Genomic DNA, 24,150 nt, shown 5'->3' on the forward strand with positions numbered 1-24,150 from the left:
TTACATCTTAGTGGGCATTCTGGTGACCTCAACTTTCTTGAACAAAAGATGCAAGGATTTGGGATTGTTTATCTTTTGTCAATGTTTGGATAGTTGATAAAGAGACTTAGATGACATTAGAAGGGCATTTTTGTTTTTCAAATGGCATTTAATGGCTGGTTAACGGCCAGGTTAATGGCAAGTACTAGATTGGCACGTTTTGAGGACCAAAGTGGCATTAGATCCAAAGTATAGGGTACTAATATGGAATCTTCCCTAATTTATATTGTCGGTTGACATTCCAAGCCCAAATCAATTAATATGGTTGGTTTAGCATGGCAGCAACTGACATTTATGTTTGGCATTTATGAACCCTACCTAAGATATATACACATACCACTATTATATATTAGCCTCTTTTTTTGGTGTAAATGAGGGAGACATTAAACATACTATTCGGTTCATTAAGTATATATTTGGCATCGATGCTGCAGATGTTGGAAGCACCATTTTTGAGAAAGTGGTGCTTTTTTTTGTTTGGAAACATTGTTACCAGGTAGGATGTTTTTTAGAGCAACAATAACACTTTCTGTTTGGTACTAGTGCTCTTAATCTGTTTTCAACACTGGTACCAGTGCTCTAAATCTGAGAAAATGTCAAATTCGCCCTTGCTCCAACCCACGCCTTTTCAATTTCTAAGGTATGGCTTGGAGCAATGTTTTTTATGAAAAAATAGTTTCAAACATATTGGCGTTTCCTAGAGCACCATTTTTTTCTTATATAACGTTGATATATCACCATTTTCTAAAGCAACGACATCAACAAAAGCTAATTTCAAGATAAAAGCTCCAAAGGTAGAGACAAAATATGATGCACATAATACCCATTGATCATATATATATATGTATATATATACGCCTCAGGTCAGGTCAGTGAGGACTGCTAGGTCCTCGCTCAGGTCAGTGAGGACTCACTCACCCACCTACTCCTTATCTATCTAATTGTTTCTTCTATCTACTGAATTCAAAAGGTGACCCGTCGCGCCGGGCTATAAGATAAGATACAGCTGTTGTACTACTTGACTGGTAATATATATATATATATATATATATATATATATAATTGTGTTCGATCAATTTATCTCCATTAAGATAGACACAACCCATTGGTTTAGCCCTAATTTTTGTTAAATAAAATAAATAAATTAAAAAAAATGTCTATTGAGGTGGGATTGGTATAGGCTATCTCGAACCACATCATCCATTGATAATACTAAATATTAGGCTCAAGGGGAGAGAATAATTTGTTAATAAATTATTTCCAAATAAATAAATCACTTAGTAAAATAAATAAATAAATGTTTAAATAATAATAATAATAAAATAAATAAATGAATAAATAAAAGTTGAGATAGAAAATAGAAGATTTTATAGGATGTTATAATATTAAATAATTGTATGTGGCACTAGTATAATTTTTGAATGCCATTGAGTCAATTATATATAAAAAGATTTGTTTTATACATGCCATTGCTATAATTTTTGAATATAGAGAAACTTGTGTTATACGTAGCAATCTTGTTAGTAATTTTAGACCGCAAAAAAGATATAAGTGTCAAGCCTCCATATATATAAATTGTGTTAATTAAAGAGTTTCTACCATCCATCCTACGGTCCTACACTCCTACCCCTTATTCGACCGGCGAAAGAAAAAAAAGAAGGAAAGATGAAGTTCGGCAAGGAATTTGCTTCACAGATGGTGCCGGAGTGGCAGGAAGCCTACATGGACTACAACTATCTCAAGTCCCTACTCAAAGATATCCAACGCTTCAAGCAAAGAAACAAGTCGCCAGCGGGGGCTACATCGGCTTCCCTCCTAAAGCGAAAGATGTCTTTGTACAGGGCGTTCAGCGGGCTAACGCAGAGGCACCATGGTGTGAAGATCTCCCCCAACCGAGAAGACAATAATATTGATCATCAGGACCATGTGATACTTGTGAAGGCAGCGCAGGGAGAGGGATCCGAGGGGTGCTACCGGACTGATTTTTGCAAGCTGTCCGACGAAGGAGGAGAGTACGAGCTGGTGTTCTTGAGGAGGCTTGATGACGAGTTGAACAAAGTGAACAAGTTTTGCAGGTCTAAAACGGAGGGGATGTTGAAAGAGGCCGCCATGTTGAATAAACAGATGGAAGCGTTTATAGCATTTCGGATTAAAGTGGAGAAGCCCACGCTGTCGCTGGGGTTGGACGAAACCGCCGAGATCAGTCGTCTTGCTTCAGATGTCGCTACCTCCGCCGCTACTGTCACAGCCTCCAGTCCCTCCGGTGCTAGAAGAACCACTACTGCTGCAGGTTAGTAGTAATTACTACAATTTAATATTATCGTACAGACTTGAGACTTCGTATATATGGTGGGTCCTGTGATGAAAAAACAAGAAACACAACCTCTATTCGCGGACCAGACAAAGAAAGATCGGTGGCTCGAGTTCGGATCTGCTGATGACAATCAGCATTACTATACGACCCGGGTCACCTACACTTTTTCATGCACTTCCTATTACGTGTAAAATATCTATATGCGCATAAACATATAATGTGGATGTTGTTTGGATCTAAATAATTATACTTTGAATTTTTTTAACACCTGTTCCTTTGAAATACCCTCAATTACATTGAAAAAGATAAAAATAACTTTTAACAGTTGTCAAAGTGTTTACCAAATGTACTTCCTATATTGTGGCTACCCAAGAAAAAAAATCCTCCCTCCCCTAGGTGTCAGTTATTTTAAGTACCAATTGTCTGACTTGTGGGTTTGCCATTTGTGAATTCAAACCGGGACCCGTTCGATAGCTGCCGGAGGGAAGCTAACTCGCATTCTGGTCGGTCGATGAGTCACTATTTACACTTTAATCGATGCCCATTCGGTGGAACAAGCTAGTCAAGTATATTGGTGGTTTAGGTGAGAGCATTTAATTACTACTCTGCAACCGTCGTAATTAACCTTTGCTGCTGTATGTTTCTCGCTATGGCAAGTAAGGGCCAAGGGGCCCTTGCAACAGCGATGTAGCTCCAACCTCTTTATTTTTCGGGGTAAAGAACGTAGCTTCAGCCTTGAACCAACGCAGTTCATAACAATGACTTCGCCATCTAATAAAAATACAAGGTTCAAATTTTAGATATAGTAGATCTAATATACAATGTTCAAATTTAACGAGTACTTGATAAATATATTCTGACATCTGAACAATAAAAACTCCATAATCTTTTTCAAGAATATGTTGGAGGTATTTTAAGGACAGGTGTCAAAAAATTTGGAATTTCCCAAATGTTCATTCATCGTACTTGCAACGTTGTACATGCTTACCTGATCCGGATCGGATCTTTGGATTTTGGATACACATTTAAAGCTGTTTTTTTTTTAATTAAATAATAGAAAAATATGTCTAAAACTGATATTTTGAAAAAATATATATATATATATATATCAATTCATCACTTTGAAAGTATTGGGGTGTATCAATATTTTGAACACCTTATTAAATGAATTTCCCGTTTTAATCTGGCATCATCAGATTTTTTATTAGAGCAGTTTTTGAAAAACAGACCTAGAGGCTTTACTGTTTACCCTCCATGTTGCAGGTCAGCCCATGAGTCCATGACAGATCATTGTATGTGTATGAATTGGGGTTTATTCCTACACCACATCCAGCCATGCATTAATTGAGGACATTCTCGTGCATGTATAAGTTTTAATTTAACTTTTTTATACTAAAAATAAAAATTAAGATTCCGGACGAAAAAAGCATATTTTGAGAAAAATAGTTGGCCAAGGCACCCCAATGCATAGATTGCAAAGGTTACCTAAAAACAAAAAATATAAATCATCCAAACTTGACCACTAAACACAAAATTATGGCCATTAAAAGTTTTCTTACCTTATATGCATATAATCTGTAACCCGTCACTCACCCGTTGTACAAGTCAAATGGGTCGACCGTTGAACCACCTGGGTCAAATCAAGTCATTCTTAGGTTTGGGATTAACCCAGACCGGAATCAATCGACACCAAGTGGCATTTCAAACAGTTCAACGGCAACGACGGTTTGAAAACTTCAGAATTTTGAGTTAAGGGGCTTAAGGCCAGTTAAAAGTTTTTAATTTGTCCAATATTAATTTGTATATCTGCATGAATGATTGTTGATCCGTTTCATCATTTAGAGAGATAGATAGATAAATAAATAGATACATAGAGAGAGAGAGATTATTCAATTCAATTGATATTCAATTAATTTGGAATTTATAATAACCAGATAATAATGAACTTGCAGCAAGGCACATGGATGTCATAGAAGAAGCTGAAGCTAGTAACAGAGGAAGTTCATCAGAAGAGTTGGTTGAGGTTGAGGAAACAGCTGACATCATCAGCCAAACCAAAATTATCCATCATGTTATCCATAAAAAGAAGCCGAACAGTATTGTCAAAGCTAATAGACCAGCTCCACTAGATGTCCTTAACCAGGTGAAGATCATCAACCCACTGGAGTCTCCTGTGTCCATGTTAAAAGGCGTCATCAAACTCTCCAAAGGTTCAGAGTTGAATTTCAGAAAACGGGAGCTCAAGAGAATTCAGGAACAACTGAAGCGGGTTTTTGTTGAGTTTTATCATAAACTTCGACTCCTCAAGAGCTACAGGTGACAATTTCTAGACATCTTCCACCGTTGTGGGCCGGGTGCCTTATTATCTTTTAGTTTTGCAAATTAACCATCTAATTTCTTTAGTACTGAATGAACCAGCTTTATCAATCTTTTGGCCTTCTCAAAGATCATGAAGAAATTTGACAAGGTGATCATATCTCCACTTTATATATATAAAACCCAAAATTTATATTTAAGTATTTCAAATGATCGACCTGTTGATCTCTTATACGTACACTTCAATAATATAGGTGACCTCACGAAGTGCATCAGGAGCTTACATGAAAGTGCTTGATAACTCCTACCTCGGCAACTCTGATGAGGCAAGTACCACGTACCACGTATCAATTCTTCTTCTGATGAATCCGTTGGCTCATAATTAATTGTCATTCATTGGCTTGTATGTTCTCTCGCTCCTCACAGGTGTCTAAGCTCATGGAGAGGGTGGAAGCTACATTCATCAAGCACTTCGCAAACTCCAACCGCAGTAGAGGCATGAACATCTTGAGACCCAAGGCAAAGCCAGAAAGGCATAGAGTAACCTTTTCTGTGGGTATGTAATTACTACCTACTTCTATGAGAGGAAATGAGTTGGTTTGTTAATTTTACCTTCGACCTGCTTAATTAATGCTCTAATGTAAAAGAAAAAAAAAAAAAAAACAAAGGTGAAAATTAAGGGAGATCGATCCCTTAGGCTGAAAAGTTGTCTATTAGTTTCTCTCTTATTTTGTATCAAACCAAACAAAGACTTAGGGACCCATTTCACATTTCAATCAATCAATTATCAATATGAATGTAACTGATAAATTGAATCTTGTGGTAATTGATCAGGTTATCTTAGCGGCTGTGTAACGGCTCTCATAGTAGCCATTGCTATCATTATACGTCTCAGGCATATCATAGAAAAGAAAGAGGGTACTCAGTACATGGATAACATGTTTCCACTATACAGGTCAGCTAATTAATCAGAGATATCTCCTCGTGTCCCTCATCACTAATTCCACTACTGTAGTTATTGAGTATGAATGAATCATGGATACCCATAAGTATGGATGATTCACAAAGCTCTGAATTTGAGAAAGTAGCCTGCAGTATAGCTTTTCTCCTTTCTGTAGCTAGCCAGAAAGACCACGTAGTTACTTAAATACTGTAAAAGCAAGGTCGAATTGATGCAGGAAACAATCTAAGCCTGTTACATATATAATTGGAAGATTTCACAATTTTGAGCAAGCATGCTTGATACCTGCAGCTTGTTTGGATTCATATTCCTACATATGGTCATGTACGCCGGGAATATACACTTCTGGACGCGATACCGAGTCAATTATTCATTCATATTTGGTTTGAAGCAAGGAACCGAGTTGGGTTATCGAGAAGTCTTGCTCCTCGCCTTTGGTCTTGCAGTTCTTGCACTTGGCACTGTGATCTCAAACCTGGACATGGAGATGGATCAAGAAACAAAGGACTACGGCAACAGTGAACTACTGCCACTGGGACTAGTTATTGTATGATTCCTGGGCTCACCCATCAACTTCTTCCCATTAGATCTGTTGGTGATGAAGCTTTAATTAGAATTACAAAGAGTCTGCATTTGACTAATAATCCTTCTCAGTGCAGCTTCTACTTGTCATAGCATTCTGCCCATTCAACATCATATATCGATCAAGCCGCTTCTTCCTACTTAGGTGTGCATTCCACTGCCTGTGTGCTCCTCTCTACAAGGTAATGCTGGCTTAATTGCTGAAGAGAAATTCTTCAGGGACATGATGGATGACGAAATTGCAGATCGAGAAAATTATATATTTATTTACATGCATGTTATCCTTAATTAATTTAATTACAGGTCACCCTCCCAGATTTCTTCTTGGCAGACCAGCTTACTAGCCAGGTGAGGTGAAGACCCATATTAGATGCTTTGTACCCGTAATCCAGTTTGTTTGAATCTGACCAACAAATGCTTGTTATTGTTCTATTACAGGTCCAAGCTATCAGAAGCCTGCAATTCTATCTCTGCTACTATATCTGGGGAGACTACAAACACCGACGAAACGCTTGCAAACAAAGTGAAATTTATAAAGTTTTCCTTTACATTGTCGCCGTGATTCCATATTGGTGCCGCTGCCTTCAGGTAGGTACTGGTTTCAGTACTCCAGCTACCTTCATTAATTGCATTGAAGCTCCATGTTGATCCATCTTCAATTCTGGCACTTGAAACTCGAGATATAAGGTGTTTTCATTTAATATTAGTGCATCCGGCGCTGGATTGAAGAAAAGGACCGAATGCAAGGATACAACGCCCTGAAGTACTTCTCAACTGTTCTAGCTGTTGTCATGAGAACAGCTTACAGCCTTTCAGAAGGAATGACTTGGAGAATCATGGCTGTGGCCACTTCAATCGTCTCAGCAATTGTGAGTACATACTGGGACCTGGTTTTTGATTGGGGGCTTCTGCAACGTCGCTCGAAGAACCCATGGTTGAGAGACAAGCTTCTCATCTCACGGCAAGGTGTTTATTTTGGAGCCATGGTATGTACCGCAGCATCATCTAGCAACTATATAGCATTTTGATTGATTTCCCACTTCCCAGTCTTAGTCTAGTATGATCGATCTTTTACATATTTCCACACATACTAATTGCAGATATTGAATGTGCTGCTGAGATTTGCGTGGCTGCAAACTGTGTTGCCTCTGAAGGTGCCTTTCTTACACAGAGAAGCCTTAGTTGCAATCTTTGCCAGCTTAGAGATCATTCGTCGTGGCATATGGAATTTCTTCAGGTATGTCTTACAGTTAAACGCTTCAGTTAATTAAGATTATCCCTTGAAATCTTACTCTTGCCTTTCTGAGCATAGCTGAGAAAAGCAAAGAAAGTTTCCTTCACTAGGAACCTTTTGTAGGCAAGGAAAAGGAACCATTTTCTTCCATATGCTGTTCGTTCTGTTTCTCTGATGATAATTAGAATTTCCTCTGTTCAGGTTGGAGAATGAGCACTTGAACAATGTTGGAAAATATCGTGCTTTCAAATCAGTACCACTCCCCTTCAGTTATGACGAGGACGAAGACAGGGATGAGTAGGAAGACTGAATACAGAAAGCCCACAAGCAAATCTTTACTATTTTCCGTGGCAAAATCCTTAAAAATTAAACACAACAACACACAGAACCAAAAGCAAAGCTTGTAGAATTGAATATGTAAGGTACATTTGTAAGCGGTACAACAAAACAAATTTCTCTGTTTAGACATTGCTCGAACTTGTGACTTATGTCACTTGCAATGTATTACGACAAATCATAAAAATTGAATAAATTCATAACGGATGGTAATAGGATCATTTGGGCGTTCACAGGGACAATGGGGGGAAAGACAGAAACTAAGAGTTGGTAGAATAGCAGAAACGAGGCCCAACCGTCTCCCAGATAACTAAAGCCTTTTAAGTTTTAACACCCCAAGGTGATATTGCAGAATCATTACACAGGTGTCCGTCTCAGAACGACAGAAGAACTGGATGAGTAGTTATTGGGTTTTTCTTTTCTCCTTTTCAAATGACTCCACTCACAGGCTTGGCTGTAAATTTATGCCTTGGCATAGAAATGACAGTTAATAAGCCTTTTTTTTTATTTTATTATAGAATCAGAAAGGCAAATATTACTAGAGTTTCATAATGCGACAGAGAGGGGCAGCCAAGGTGGTGCTCTGCATGCAGTTGTGCTCCAGAATGAGTATGAGATGGGGCTACGTCTAAAGCTTAAACTGTGAATGGTGATGCTGATCGATTAAAAAACCGCAGCCTAATATTAAAGGGGAAGAAAGTATGAACACAGTGGTTGTGAAACACAGCCATGCCAAAAACCTTCCTATTAGGGGGGGGGGGGGGGAGATGGAATCATTAAACATAAAATTAGACAAATGACTTCTTAAACAGAAAAGCAATCACAATTTACTTCAATTAATTTCCTATACAAGATATGCTACCCTAACCAAATACCAAGCTGGATTCTTTGTTGTTTTTTGAGAAGATCACAGAAATATAATGGAAAAAGATTGCTGATATCAGCTAGTAGAGTTCTGCTTAGTTCAGCCTTCTGTGAAATAATATCTGCAAACATGAAGAGAATTATATATACATTAGCTGGAGCATCTGGCCAAATGGGACATTAAGCCTGCCTTCTCTATAATATGCAACTATGCCTCCGTTAGCACAATATATGAAGAATAAGCAATGCAGAAATTTTTTCTTTTTATATTTGGTAACGACCTCAAATATTTACATAAGTTGCTAGCTTGATGCAATGCTGTGCAAGTATAGCGATAAGTATGAATACACACAATACAATATTAAGAGATCTGTGAAAAGAACATAATTTTAGTTAGGTAAAATTAGAATGAAGTAAGGTGTTCTTTTTCTTGACCTGTAAAGCTTGTGCCCTATTTTCAATTTTGCAACATTTTTTTTTTTTATTTTTGGCAAAAGGATAAACCTTGCATTGATGTGCAAATAAAAATTCCAAGTTCCATCTACAAAAGAAAATATATTAAAATCAAAAAATGAATTAAAACATATACCATGACAACTTCTACAAGGTTATCAGCGAATGTGGTCCTAGCATGCATGAACAAGCATCTCTGATTCTGTAAATTACAGGAAATCGCCCAATATTTCCCAAAAAAAGTAATAATTTGCCACCAAATCTTCAACAAATACCAGCAAAGTAATAGAAAGCAATAGATCATTTCACTATCTGATAGAAGTGTGAGAAAAATCTAGCACGCCTACCTGTCAAGATATCAGATGACCAATTGTAAAAATTTGTTCAACTACTATCATCTATATAAGGATCATGTTTGGAAAATATGGTGCTTACACACCTCCGAGAAAAAGACTAGGGGTGCAAGTCAGGCACCCAATATGAAGATTTTGCAATCCACCAGGCCTGGGCTTCCAGGCCAGGCCCATAACCCAAGTTTCAACCCTAAAATAACGCTCCCTATCCCCAAAAAATCCAACAAAATAATTTAAGGAAGAAAGATTTAACTTTGTAGCCAGGACCCCGTACTCTTCTATCCCCATTTCAAACGGATGACTACTGGATTCAGACCACCATGTTTACAAGTGTAACAGCTTCCCTGCCATTCATATATCAACAAATGCAGGGATCCATTCTATCTCAATTGCATCAGCTTGTAAAATTCCTGTACTGCCACACCTCTAACTACTAAATATACTAAGATGGAAACTCCACACTCAATGATCAACTCCCACACCAAGCAACCCAAAAAGAAAAAGAAAAAGAAACATGGGTACAAAATTTTGAATAACTAATCAAGGAGGAACAATTTAAAGCAGATGAACTCTCCAAACTCTTCACAAAATTTTAACAAAACAGGTTGAAGCTGTATATATCCACCTAAATGGCTAAACAGTCTGTCTGGACCCTAATAGAAAGGCCATTACCAATGCTGGTAACAGATCCAGGGTTTTGGGAGTGGTAGACTGGATACAGTCCTAGTGGCCACTGTCAAACTTGAACCCATGTTCTCATGCTTGCTAGCCTGAGATTTTACCACTAACCAAGCAATGCCTCCTTCTGTTGAACCATAATGCAACATTGCTAATGAGAAGCCACTGCAAACAGTTATCAAAGTATCACTCAACCATTTTTTTTCTTCTTTTTTTTCCTCCCATATTGATGAAGTATCAACCATGTGTATATAACCAACAGAAAGGACCCTTGAGGAAGAGGTTTTGCTTATTTTATGATATCATACTTTGAGAAGTCAATTTATTAAATGTTCCTCTCTTTGGAATATTATCTCTAGTGAGGCCCTTGAAAACATGCATATTATGTTCTGTACATGGAACATTACTACTCATTAAATTGAATGCTACACTATTTACTTCACATTTTTCCTTTCTCTTAATTTTACTTGGTATGAATTTGACATTGCGAAAAAAAAACCACATCAGATGCCCACATATTTAAATTGGCATGAATATATCTAATCATATAAACCATAAACCCCTGTTACACTAGTAATGTAAATAATGAATAATGACAAGCATATGCTGAAAGAGCAGTTTTTCTTTCTAAGAAAAACATGTCTGTTTACAGCACTAAATGACAGATATTGTCATCAGATTTCATTTTTTCTTTTAACATGTTTACCAAAGGCCATACTGCATATGAAAATGACTATGTCATATTTTGAAACTGAAGCATTCAATTCACAAAATCCATGGAGTTGTTGGGCACATTAACAAGGAAACATACATGGAAGTGAAGAATGTGGAACTAACTTTGTATAGGACCCAATCTTTGGAACAATAAATACTTCATGCCGCAACTGCTAGGGGCCTTTTGCTGGTCTTGATCCCTCTTATAGCTGCATGCAATAATAACATTTTATGCATGTAAATAGGCAGGTAGACCTCTGAAGTTTTTAAAGCCATTAGCAGAAAGCAGGAAAACAGATTAAGTAAATGTCTATGTGAAAATTTTGGCAAGGAATAATGGATCAATACCTTCAGCATAATCTTTAGCTCCAAAGACAGCAGAACCAGCAACCAATGCATTCGCTCCAGCTTCAATAACCTGTCAGAATATAACAAAAGTCACAGATAAGTCATGGTTTATAATAGATTAAAGCATGGAATGAAGCCTAGATAAAAATGCATCTAAGCATAAGATATAGAAAAAAAAAAGTAGATCTGCTGCCTCTTAGAGCCTGACAACTTGACATTTGATTTGGTAATGTTGTTGCGAAAAACCCAAGAAAAGCAGATTTGAATGGCACCCAAAATGAAAGTAAAACAGAGACAAAGAGAAATGAGCACAGAGAACACACAGATTTATGTGGTTCGGCTTATAGCCTACGTTCACGGGCAAAGGAGGAGCAGAAATCCACTATGTAGTCAGAAATGGAGAAGAAATACAGAGTTGTGCACTCACAACCTCACTCACAGAAAACCCTAAACCCCAAATACACTCAATGTCTCACTCTTCTCTCATAAGACAAAGACTAAGTGTACAAGAGAGAAAACCCCCGAAATACATAACTCTTCGTATTCAGTTCGGACCTATGAGCTGAAAATGGATCGGGTCCATAAAATTTCGCCTTCAGGTTTTTCTCAAATTATTTTGGAGCGGATTCATGAAGCAGGTCACCACAGAGAATTCAAGGCACAAACATAACGCATGTAATTGGCCTTTTTTTGTTGTATGAATATATTCACACTTCAAGCATCATAATCAGATCCAGATCCCAACAATTTGGAGTTCCCTTTTATTTTCTGGAGAGTTAGCTGGACTTGAAAGCATGACCTCATGTATAACAACTTGTCATGCAGAACATAAAAAAATTGCAACACTATCTATCTAGGATCATATCTCCATTCAAGCAAAACCATACACAAAAAGCACAGAAAATCTCATTGGAGCACCTTATATGCATTTGCTGGACCAACTCCACCATCAACTTCAATCCATGGATTCACACCCTGCAAAGGTACAAGTCCAAAATATCATCCTACGGATAAAGTAAGTTTGCATAATAGACAAGTATAATTCAAATCCCATCTCTTGTTATTCACCTTCTCGGCGCACATTCTTCTCAATTCAGAGATTTTCTTAACTTGGCTTTCAATAAAACTCTGCCCACCAAATCCAGGGTTTACTGACATAATCAATACTAGATCAACCACTGCCAACATGAGACGATAATCTGGTCATTTTCATGTCCATTTTATAATTAAACCTAAAAATTATAATATGATAAAGTAAACACATTAAACCAAGAATAACTTTTGAGATACAATTGAGAGCTCCAAGGCCTTAGTCAAAACTTTTATGTAGATCATCTTTCTCAGTTCTTGACAGGCAGAAAGCATATAGACTGTTGCATGTGATGTAGGTAGATAATTAGATAGATAGATACATAGAGCATGTGTTTTGTCTCAGACAATGTGGTTAGATAGAAAGAAGGATAGATAGACAATCAAACATGAAGCCAAAAAGGCAGATAGGGGTAAGAGGATTGTTAAGAAAACAGAGTCAGGAAGATGAGAGTGTTTTAATTGGAAACTACTCAAGGAGTGAATACTATTTGTCAATTTTTTCTTAATTCAAGTCATTTATAGCCACTTCAAGTTATGGATGAAGGAATTCCCCATTGTTTGAGCTAATATCACCCATCACAAAGATAAACAAAACAGACAAACAGGAAGTTAAACAAAGTAACTTTCTGAAATAAATTATGATAAGACTTCATTATGAAACCAGGGTAACACTGTTCATTATTGAAGGGTTCTTGAAGGTACTACAAAACAAATCTTACCATCAAGAACATATTCTATAGTAGATAATGGGGTAGCTGGATTTAGAACCACTCCAGCTTTAGCTCCTAGACTCTTAACCTGAAAAATAAGAAGCAAATGAATAAATAAATAAACACCACTCAGATAATGGCATAAATAAAACAATTGAATATTATTCTCACAAACTGATATCCAAAAAAAAATCAGATACATTTTTCCTCTTATTAAAATCAGAAAAAGGCTTAGCTTTCTCCTTGTCCTTTCCCTTCTGCAAATGCATTACAGTCCAAGTAAATCAGGGCCTGTGCAGTTAAATGCATTATCCTAAAAGGTTTACTGGGGCGTGTGCCTTGAGGCAAGGCACACAAAGGCTGCATTTAGGCTTAAGACTCAATGTCCTGATTTGAGGGTTAGACCCTTGTTAGATGGAGTATACACCTCATGCCTCAAGGTTTGAGGCTATAAGAAGCATAAGCCTCAAAAGTTAGTGATCCTAGACAATTTTAATAGGAGTTTAAAGTTTAACATGTATAGGGATGGTTATTTTGGTCAATATCACCAAATGACTACATAAACAATACATGTCTTGTGGGCTTATAAAAAAACCAAAAAAAAAGAAAAAAAATACATGTCTTGTGTTTAAATATATATTCAATTTATATTATTGTTATTTTGGTCCCAGTTTTCAGTTCCACATAGCTAGAACCAACATTGGGTACTGACCCTTTTATGTACTTCTATTTTTACTTCTTTTTTCATTATAAATTATAACCTATTAATGTGTGTACATATAAATTCCATTTGCATTTAGGAATTTGTATCTTATTATTTTGTTGCTTGTTTATTATTTCTTTATAATTCGTCAATTTGTATGTATCAATGTTTATAGTTTCTGGATTTATTTATAATGTACTATGTTTCATTGGTTTCTACATGTTAATTCAATTTGTATGTGCAGATGCATTGAATGGAATGTCAACTTTACCATTACTAATAAAGAAGCAAACAGTTTCCCAAATGAACTCAACAGCATCTTCAACCAACAAAATTCCTTTTCATCACCAAGGATTAAGGGGATTAACAATGAATGTTTTGCACATGTCTAGATGATTAAACCCAACATCAAATGACATGAAGATTGTGTAATAGGGAAGCAATACGCTTAAACAAAAGACTAGATTTGACATTTTTGAAAACAAATAGTTTATGAACCTAAAAATATCAAATGCACTGAAGGGTTTGAATACTATGATATTATGACATCCTATTGTTCTCTTTTGCGACCTTCCCAATCCAAGTCTTGGACTGTAGTGGAATTTCAGGTTGGGTTTGTGCACAAGAAGAATAGATCATGAGCAAACCTGCACCAGATAACCAGCTGTACTAGTCTGATTTCCTGAGTGGAGAAGTGCTGGGGTCAAAAAGAAGAGGTAAAGTGGCAGCTGCTGAGAGGGAGACGGGTGTTTTGGAGGTGAGATACGGGAAACATACACACACACACAGAGCTAGTTTGCCAACCTATCTTCTTTCCCATAAAGCCAGTTATAGGTGGGTAACTACTTGTCATGATCCATCTTGTCCATAAACAAATGGTGGTTCTTTCCATCAGATTTTGGACTCTTGATGCACATTACCAATGTCAGAACACCCACAGACCTGTTAATTGCATATACATTGTCCAGCAGTCAATTGTGTGCAGTTCAAGTCATAGGTCAGAACTATGCATGGTATCATTTTCATCTAGATATATAGTTTTTTATTTCTTTTCACTAAAAGGAATCAAGAAGCAAAAATGAAAATTTGATATTATCTCCCTAGTCCAAACAATATTTTGACCCACTTGTATAATCAAAAATTCAGAGTTAATCTTACTTGATTAAGTGTTCGATGCAAATGGATAGTGGAAGATTGTTCACAGTGAACACTGACAATGTCAGCCCCAGCCTTGATAAAATCTGGTACCCGCTGCTCCGGTTCAACAATCATCTGCAAGGTTTATCTTTCAAATTAGCCATCATTGACGACCATCCAACATCAATATGGGACTCATGCAACAAAATACAAAAATACTGCTTTAGACTTTCTCTATGCACCAACTAGTTCAGGCTATTAAAGGAAAGGGAACAATACCAAATGTACATCCAGTGGAAGATCTGTCACTGGCCTCAACGCATCAACTACAAGGGGTCCAATTGTGATATTTGGAACAAAGCGTCCGTCCATTACATCAACATGAATCCAATCACACCCCGCCAACTCCACTGCTTTTACCTAAAATGAGAATAATATTTGAAAACCCACAGAGAAAACCCCCTCCTTTTTTTTTAAAGAGTCTAACAATATAGAAGGGACTGGTAAAGATCACCATAAAAATGCTAAATGCTAGTCATAGAGCTTCTATACCATAAAAATTCTAAATCTAGTATCAGAGACAGAGAGATTCTACATCTGATGCAAAAGTTAGATACACATAACGGAGAAGTTATGTAAAACAAGAAACATATTCCCATTGGGAGTTCAAGCAGTTCCATATTCCCATTAATTACATCAGGAAACTTTCAAATTAGACACCTGAAGCATAGTTAGAAGAAAACCTGTTCACCCAACGTAGCAAAATTGGCAGAGAGAATAGATGGAGCAACAATGATATCACTTTTTGAGAACTTGTCAACACGTGCAGTTGCCTTCACTGTTGTTTGAAACTTCCTCCTGGACTTGAACAAAGGAAATTAGCATAATGGTAATAGCATTGCACTCTATAGATCACTGGACATATTAAGAAATAGATGAGACATCTTCCAAACACCATATAAAAATCAACTTTCCACTTCAATTCTGAAGCCCCTCATATAGGGGGCATTGCTTGGCTCAATGGAAAAATCTTGAGATTACTAGTGTGAGAACATGGGTTTGAGTCTGATAGCTGCCACTTTATGCAATAAAAAGGTTTGGGCGGTAATGACCTTTTACAAAGGCCCTCATATGATCGCAATTAAGTGAGTTGTAAAACTTCAATCGAATCAAATTGCATACCCAAAACTGATACATAATTAAGTCCCAATTGCAATGAGATTATTAAACATACTGTTTCACCCATTTTCAGAACATGCCCAGGCTAGAAAATTTAAGTTCATCTTGGCTTAACTACAAATAAGGAAGGTGCAATTTGAAGATCCAAATTATGGATATGCAGGACATAGTTCCTTCATTTTTAAACAAAATCCTAATCTGTCCATCTTCAGCTAACCTCCTTTCAATACCCATCCTGCATAAAATCCTTTCATGTTCAAAGAAGAAGCCAACTTCCCTTAACCTCTTCATCCTTAATTAAGTCACTCGATTCCTATTTATACCTTAAAAGAGTAAATCTACAACTTCAAGATACTTCCCGGCATTTATAAGCCAAATCGTGTATGGAATTGTAGAATTCCAAAGTATAGTGTTTTATGGGACAAGAATTACTTATATCTTCCTCGATTCACTCCATAAAAAATTACGACCGAGCTGCATAAATTCGTTTTAATAGCTTTGATCTCATCAGTACAAAAGAAGGAAGACATGTAACTAGTGATCCAATTAAGTAACTAATAGTCTAATAGCCATCAAACAGAAAGCCAGAAATAAAAATAAAAATAAAAGATTAAAGGAGAAAAAGAGATAAGAAAGATACCTTGTCGAGGTGAGCGAATTGGGAGGAGAGAGGTATGATCTTCGAAGCTTAAGGCCGCCGCCAAAGCCACTGATTTGGGATTGAAGAGTCGTCGAGCACAAAGAAGCTGTAGCAGACATTTTTCCTTTCTTTGCGGTTAGGTGCTTCTTCCGGATTTCTTCTCCTACTCCCTCGTCCCTCCCACCGGTCGTTGGATTAAGTTAGTTTTCTCTTCTTTTGTTTCAAGTCAGACAGCTCCGGAGTCCGGACTAAATCCTGGGTGAAAAAAGCAAACGAACCTACGCAAGACACGTGGCAACCTTATTGTGAGCATATTTATCCTCAACGGTTGGCCCCTGGTTCTGGCTTGAAAACTTTCTAAAATGGCAGATCTTAAGAATTGCGAGGGTAGTTTTTTGATATCGCCACTGGAATATTCCATTTTAAGACTCCTACAAACGTCTGCATTCAAACTGGCATCTTCCACTACCTATCCAAAAATCCATTCGTTGTGGCAATAACATCTATCTTTCAAGCAATGCTGAAATTTCATTTAGGGGGTGTATTTTTAAGTGTATTTACCCATGTTCTTTTATTTTCCATGTAAATAAGGTAATGTCCATTTTATCCATAAAAATCCATTATTTACAAGGGGCATTTTTGTCCCTTTCAAGTGTTGGCAACTTTCCCTAAGGTGAGAAAGTTATTTACCCACCTAGGATATGAGTAAGTGATACCCCGGAAAATAAACTTTCCCTGGTCCCCACATAAATCTGAAAAAAAAAAAACATGAGATTTTTGGTCAATGAGAATTAAAATCCCATTGGCCAACTTTCCCCCTCTTAAGGGTTTTGAGAGAGGGGAAAGTTGGTCAATGGGATTTTGTGGGAAAAAATTTTTCCCAGGTATCACTTCGTGAATTTTTACAGTGGGTAAATAACTTTTCCACTTGGGGGAAGTTTCCAACACTTGAATGAGACAAAAATGCCCTCTTAATAATGAATTTTAACGGTTAAAATGGTCATTTCCTTTTTTACTTGGAAAATAAAAAAAAAAAGGAATGGGGCCTTAGTTCCTAGGAAAAACTTACCCATGTAATTTACCCGGATAAATAACTTATCGAAAAGCGAATGGGGCCTTAGTTCATTTAATCAACTTTTCATTAAGACCTATTTGTTTTGCCATATGAAAATAGAAACGTGATCACCTAAAGTAATTAGAAAATGTTAAAGGGCATGGACCCATGGTTGTTTATTTCAAAAGTACCCCTAAACTGAGTGAAAAATGTTCAAGGATATGGATCCATGGTTATTTATTCCAATAGTACCCCTAACACTTTTTATATAGAAAATAAAATTGACCAAATAGAGAAAAATAGAGTGGTTGTCTATGTTTTACTAGGGGCAAAATTGATATTTTCATTTTAGTTTCTTATGATTAAATTTATTTGAATGGATATTAAGGTTAAAACTATCATTTTCTATTTTCATCTTATGGAATGTCGATTAAGGTGGTGTTCGGTAGTGTGTAAATATCGTGGACGGGACCGTTTTGGTCTTGTCCATGATAAGATATGGCGTTTTGCTACACAAAATAGCGTGGACAGGGATGGGCGACACCCAAATTTATCGTCCCCAATATTTTCTCGTGGATGGTCCACACTATGGTGTAGACAATTTGTGGGAAGGTTTTAGTGTAACGTACCTGCATTACATTGGTCCAATTACTCTCATTTTATTTAATCTTTTAATAATTTTTAAATTTTAAATTTTTAATATTTTATTAACAAAATAATATTTTTTAATGTTAATTCTAGCACAAGTTTGACGATTCTCCTTCTCAACTCTTTTTTCATTATTTAAATATTAATTTTTTAATATTTTTATCAATAAAATAATAATTAAATATTATTATTATTATTTTTTATATTTAAAATAATATTTTTTAATTATTTAAAAATGCAATTGTTTTCTACATATTGATGCCTTCTTTTTCAATTCAATTACCATATAAAATGCAAAAATTAGACATTTATGATCAACTATGTAGATTTCCCATAAAATGTATATGAGATACATGGAATCAAAAAGTTTGGTAGTCCCACACCACACTTATAGAACGCCACTGTGGGTGTGAACCGGTCCGGTGAGCACAATCTATCCATAGTTCAGAATAACTGTGGATTGTGGTGTGGTGTGGATTGGTCCCTACCACAGGGTGTGGTGTGTACCAATCCACACCCACCAATTTCTCATCCATACTATAGAACACCCCCTAGTAAATTAATTGAAAATTGTATAAGATGTTTTAGTAAAGTACAAACTACAGGGTAGGTTTTAGTAAATTAAAGAAATTATAGGAGTGTTTTAGTAAATGATCCTAAAAAGATTATTGAAGTATTTCAAATAAAAGAAAGAAATGAAAAGGACTATTGAACATTGAAAGCACGTAGGAAGATTGGGCCTTAAGGTGGTACTATCTGAAGCCCATTGGATTGTTTGGATGTTTTCCTAAAAAAGGATTTTTCTAGTTGAGGATTGGGCCTTGAGCCCTTGAGTTGGTATTAATTCACACAGAAGAATTGGACATCATCTTTTGAGACTGGATCTGCTCCTCATAGAGTGCACCTTGCACAGATCTCATAGCCTCATCCCACTATGTATTGAAAACATCTCTCGTCCTATGTGTTGTTATTCATGGGAAGATGTTCCCAACACCGTAGGCTGGGTTGTGAGGTACGCTTTGTGAGGAGCATATCCCAATTCTCATCTTACCCAATAACTTTAAGTTATTAGGTTATAGGTTAATCCTCACTTAGAAAGTACCATTCCACAAATCTTTCTAACAAAATCATTCAAAACTTCAATAGATTAAAAGACCTACTATTTTTCACAAAAAAAAATGTAGGCAGGAAGTTTGTTAAATAAATAAATAAAAGACCTACTAAGCTTTGGGAGCTGGGCTCGGAATATCTTGACCATTTGATAACATGTGATTTTGAGAGATTTTCCCAAAAGACAGAAAAATAGAAAAACCATTTGGTAAGTTTTGTCTAAGTATGATTGTTACATGATGTATGTAATAAATTAGACACGTGTGAGCCTAATTGATATCTATAATGCAAAATCGCACATTGTCCCACAAAAATATTTATACTTTTATTAATTATTAATTTAAATTATTTTTATTGTTGTTTAATAAATTATAAATATAGTAATTCTTTTACCATTTTCATTATTTTAAATACTTTTTACTAATTTTCAAATGCCTTATTTGTATATTTTAATTATTTAACACATATTACTTTATATTGTACTTATTTTATGATTATTTTTTATTAATTAACAATACTATTATAATTTATAAGAATAATAATTAATAATATTATTATAACAATTTTAATTTCATAATAATTTAATAATATTATAATTTTATGTTATAATATTATAAAACCGAGCTAGGAATAGCAAAGTGAGCCACAAACATCAAGGGAAACAAAGGTAGAGAGAGGAGAGAAAAAAAGAATGGGGCAAAGCCATTATTGTCGATGAGCAAAACCGAGAAGTTGAGAATTTTTAAAGAGCAAAGCCAATCAAGAACACAAAGGGGGAGACATAGAGAGAGAAGAAGAAGGGGGAGAGCAAAAAAACAAACAAATACATTTAATCCCAAAGGTGGAATTGTTGACCTACCAAATAGGAAAACAATTTCATCTTTAGGTTAGTTTTAAATTTTGTAAGTCATTTCCATCATCATAAAACACAATTCTTGTTTTTTTCGTTATCTTTATTTAATATGATTAATATAAAAAGTTAGAGATTGCTCAATTTTTATTTATTTATATTTTTTGAATTTATTTCTTTTTCAAACATTTTATTACTTAACAATGAGTTCATTGGTTGACCTATTTGACCTGGATGGTTGAATTGCTTACTTGCCATTAAGACAAATGAATGGTTTCATTTTTGGGTCAATTTTAAAAAGCATGGGTTTTATATTGCTTCTTTATGCCCATGGGTTTTATATTGTTAAAAGTATTAAATATAGATATAATTGATAGAATTTATTAGTGAGAGAAAGTATAGCTTAAATATAAAATTCGATGAGAGTGTGAGAGTTAATAACTTTAATATAAGACTTAATGTAAGAGAGTTGAAAGAGAAGAAAAGTAGTAGTTCAAATTATATTTTTCGCCCTTACAATTAGAAAGGGACCAAATACAAAAATGGTAAGTAATTGGATTTAATAAAAGATAATTGGAATTAATACCTTAAATATAAGATTTAATGATAGGGAATTGAATGAGGTAAAAAATAGTAGTTCAATTTACTTTTTTGTCCTCATAATTAAAGAGGGGCCCAATTCAAAAATAGGAGTGTTTTAGTTAAAAAAACATTTCACACTCTCATTCATACTTTTATAGTAGTATAGGTATGATATAGACTTTATTATTTAACTATGACTTTGTGGGTTAATCCAATATAAGGGTTTCATTTTTCATCCGCTTTAAAGAACATGGTTTTTATATGTCTTTTTTTGCACCCATGGGTTTTATAATGTTAGAAGTAGTGGATATAGATTTAACTGATATAATTTATTGGTGAAACAAAAATAACTTAAATATAGGATTGGATGAGAGAGTGTGGTAGTTAATACCTTAAATTTTAGACTTAATGAGAGGAAATTGAATGGTGAAAAGTAGCAGCTTAAATTACATTTTATGTCTTCACAGTAAGAAAGGGACCAAATTCAAAAATAGGGATATCTTAGTCAAGAATAAGATTCAGTGAAAGATAAATTGGAATTAATACCTTTGACATATGTCTTAACAAGAGGAAATTGAATGAGATGAAAGTAATAATTCAAATTACATTTCCTGTCATCACAATTAGATATATAATTATAATTATAATTATAATAACAATAATAATATTAGAGATGTGTTTGGATGTTTTTTATAGAATTTCTATATTTTCTATGATCTTTCATATTTCTATCTAATTTAAAATTTTTATTATTTAATTATCATCATGGACTGGCCCGTTTGACATAACATAGAAAATTGTTTTATTTCTATGTCAATTTTAAAATTATTACTCCATTTCCACATCAATAAAAATAATTCTTGTTTATGACACTTATTTTTATATAATATGATGAATGTATAATATTAGGGATGCCTTCAAAATTTTTTATAAAATTTTTATGTTTTTATAGCTTTTTGCATTTCTATCTATTTTTAGTTTTTAATTATTTAATTATGACATAATGGGTTAACCTAGACAATTTAATTCCTAATCCATACCTCGAATGGAAAATATTTTCCCTTCCGATACAACTTTAAATTTTGTGTTCCATTTCCATTACCCATAAAATAAGTCTTATTCATCAGATTTATTCTTTAATATGATTGGTATATAATATTACAAATATGCCAAATTTTCTATTTTTATATCTCTATATTTTTAAAATCTTATTATTTATTTATAACCTCACAAATTAAGCCATTTGGTTTTAAATTAATTTTGTATTTTATTACACCATTAATAAAGAGTTTTCGTTTATCACACTTACCTTTTTTTAATATCATGAAATAATATATAATATTAAAAATGTGACATTTTTATTTTTATTTTTGAAAAATCTTATTATTTAATTGTGACATCATGGGTTGAACCATTGGCCCACCACTTAGAGAGGAAAATGGTTTTGTTTTTGGATCAGTTTTAAATTTTGTATTTCAATTCCATTTAATATGACAAATATATGATATTAGAGATTTGTCCAAAATCTTTTAAAGATTTATTTATTTTTTCTATTTTTATCTATTTTTAAATGTTTAGTATTTAATTATGACATCATGGATTCACCTATTTGACCCAAATGGTTGACATGCTTTCTTGCCACTTAGAAATTTGGTTTTGTTTTTAAGTTTATTTCAAAAATAGAGGTTTTATACTACCAATATTAGTACTTATGTATTTAATAAATGAAATTTAATGACAAGAGATAAAATACCTTAAATTTAGGATTCAATGTGAATGGAAGTTAATGCCTTAAATATGAGACTTAATGATGCAAAGAAAATGCATTGAAAAGTAATATCCAAAATATTATTTCTACTTTCACAATTGAGAGGGACCACCTTAAAAAATAGAGGTATTTTAGTCAAAAAGGTTCACAAGCCAAGGGTCTAGTAGCATAGATATAGATATAAATGGCCTTTAGTAGACTTGTTCAAGAACCGGGCCAGGCCAAACTTTGTGTCTTTATTAACAAAAAATTTCTAAGCTCGAGCTTGAGCCCAACTTGACCATTGGGCCTATATCTTATATTCCCTTATATAAAGTTCAAGGCCCGGTCTGGATATGGAAAGTCCTACCTACAATGTAATTTAATAGACTAATAAGCTCATTCCTATTTCCCAAATTGTAAATTGGTATTTGATAATAGTTTGAAAACTAATATATATTAAATATTATTAATATATATTTTTATTATATATAATATTATTGGGTCGAGCTTATTTGAGAAATCCTAAGCTTATCCGTCAAACTACCTGGCCCATCAACAGGTATAGTCCCTCTATGTTCAATCACATGAGCAAAACCCTTTTCAACGTACAATAGGAGCTTTGATTTTAGACCATCGTCCATGTTTTGGCCGTTTTTCGAAAACCTTAAGAGTTTTTTTGGGTAAATTATGAAGACCCCCTTGTACTATGGGGTGAGTGACAAAGACCCCCTCTGAACTCTAGCTATTAGACAAAGACACCCCTCCATTAGCATTCCATCAGTTAATTTCAAAAAAGATTCTTCTCATCCAACTGTTTAAAGTTTTCTAAATACCCAAACTACCCTTTCTTTAATTTATGAAACCATCTTACTTGTTTTACACTTAATGCTGTTCATTGTCTTGTCCTTTAAAGTTAACTAAAATGGCTATAGTAAAGACAACAGGGAATGTCTAGAGTTTTCAAAATCCATACCCAACAGGTGAATATCCCTTTTTAATTAACTCACCAGAGATTTTTTCCTTTTCCAACGGTGAGTGTCCCTTTTTTAATTAACTTAGAGAGATTTCTTTCCTTTTCCCGTAATGATCACCGGTGAGATAACAAAAGTATTTCTTGATGAGAAGCAATGATGGTATTTTTGGATTAGTTAGGTTTTTAAAGAAGATGGGCAAGAAAAAGAACATAGAGAAAGTTTAATGTGGTATTTTGATAATTGAACGCCCCCCATCATCTAATTTAATGATTGAGGGGCTATTTGTTGCAATATAAAAGTTCAAGGGATCTTTATTGTAAATTAAAATATAAGAGATTCTTTGTCACTGACCAGGCGGTCATTGTAATTTATCTTTTTTAGGTAAAGTACAAAAACCTCCTCTAGAGTTTCTAACAATCATAAAAATCTTTCCTTAACTTTCAAAGAACTCAACAAAAACCTCCCTTGACAGAAAACGTTAGACTGATGCATATTTTTTCTAAATACCCATTTTACCCTTTTGTAAATT

At 34.7% G+C, this 24,150-nt stretch overlaps 2 protein-coding genes across 5 annotated transcripts; one reads left to right on the top strand and one right to left on the bottom strand.

The window, feature by feature from the left end:
* The first annotated feature begins 1,557 nt into the window (after positions 1-1,557).
* On the top strand, positions 1,558-7,969 carry LOC104598079 (phosphate transporter PHO1 homolog 3-like). The gene is made up of 13 exons (XM_010259979.3): positions 1,558-2,329; positions 4,306-4,669; positions 4,772-4,820; positions 4,924-4,995; positions 5,096-5,225; positions 5,504-5,624; positions 5,922-6,177; positions 6,290-6,394; positions 6,516-6,560; positions 6,651-6,800; positions 6,920-7,198; positions 7,313-7,449; positions 7,648-7,969. Exons 1-13 carry the CDS (start codon positions 1,705-1,707, stop codon positions 7,745-7,747), a joined length of 2,433 nt encoding a protein of 810 aa, XP_010258281.1. The 5' UTR covers positions 1,558-1,704; the 3' UTR covers positions 7,748-7,969.
* A 589-nt stretch (positions 7,970-8,558) lies between these two features.
* On the bottom strand, positions 8,559-16,882 carry LOC104598078 (ribulose-phosphate 3-epimerase, chloroplastic). 4 transcript variants are annotated; one of them, XR_735296.3, is made up of 10 exons: positions 16,654-16,882; positions 15,578-15,692; positions 15,114-15,254; positions 14,856-14,969; positions 13,004-13,082; positions 12,261-12,370; positions 12,111-12,167; positions 11,193-11,262; positions 10,942-11,053; positions 8,559-8,768 (listed from the first exon to the last, which is right to left on the bottom strand). XR_735296.3 is itself a non-coding variant. In XM_010259978.3 (10 exons), exons 1-9 carry the CDS (start codon positions 16,770-16,772, stop codon positions 11,004-11,006), a joined length of 855 nt encoding a protein of 284 aa, XP_010258280.1. In that variant the 5' UTR covers positions 16,773-16,882; the 3' UTR covers positions 8,559-8,768; positions 10,968-11,003. The 4 variants fall into 4 exon arrangements, 2 of the variants coding, with proteins under 2 accessions (XP_010258280.1, XP_088759251.1); XR_016085503.1 differs by having other exon boundaries at positions 15,578-15,696; positions 16,652-16,882; XM_010259978.3 differs by having other exon boundaries at positions 10,968-11,053.
* Positions 16,883-24,150: the final 7,268 nt, after the last annotated feature.

This window comes from Nelumbo nucifera, chromosome 4 (assembly GCF_055504915.1).
Source record: "Nelumbo nucifera cultivar China Antique chromosome 4, China Antique-T2T, whole genome shotgun sequence".
Taxonomy (NCBI): domain Eukaryota; kingdom Viridiplantae; phylum Streptophyta; class Magnoliopsida; order Proteales; family Nelumbonaceae; genus Nelumbo; species Nelumbo nucifera.

Bases quoted from the DNA above. Each gene is read 5' to 3' on its own strand.
- LOC104598078 (XM_088903125.1), bottom strand. From the start codon at position 16,772: ATGTCTGCTACAGCTTCTTTGTGCTCGACGACTCTTCAATCCCAAATC. The intron at 12,371-13,003 runs GTAAGATTTGTT...TCATGTTGGCAG, and splicing joins TATAGAATATGTTCTTGATG to TGGTTGATCTAGTATTGATT. The intron at 11,054-11,192 runs GTATTGATCCAT...TATTGCATGCAG, and splicing joins AGCTAAAGATTATGCTGAAG to CTATAAGAGGGATCAAGACC.
- LOC104598079 (XM_010259979.3), top strand. From the start codon at position 1,705: ATGAAGTTCGGCAAGGAATTTGCTTCACAGATGGTGCCGGAGTGGCAG. The intron at 4,821-4,923 runs GTGATCATATCT...TCAATAATATAG, and splicing joins TCATGAAGAAATTTGACAAG to GTGACCTCACGAAGTGCATC. The intron at 5,625-5,921 runs GTCAGCTAATTA...TGATACCTGCAG, and splicing joins AACATGTTTCCACTATACAG to CTTGTTTGGATTCATATTCC.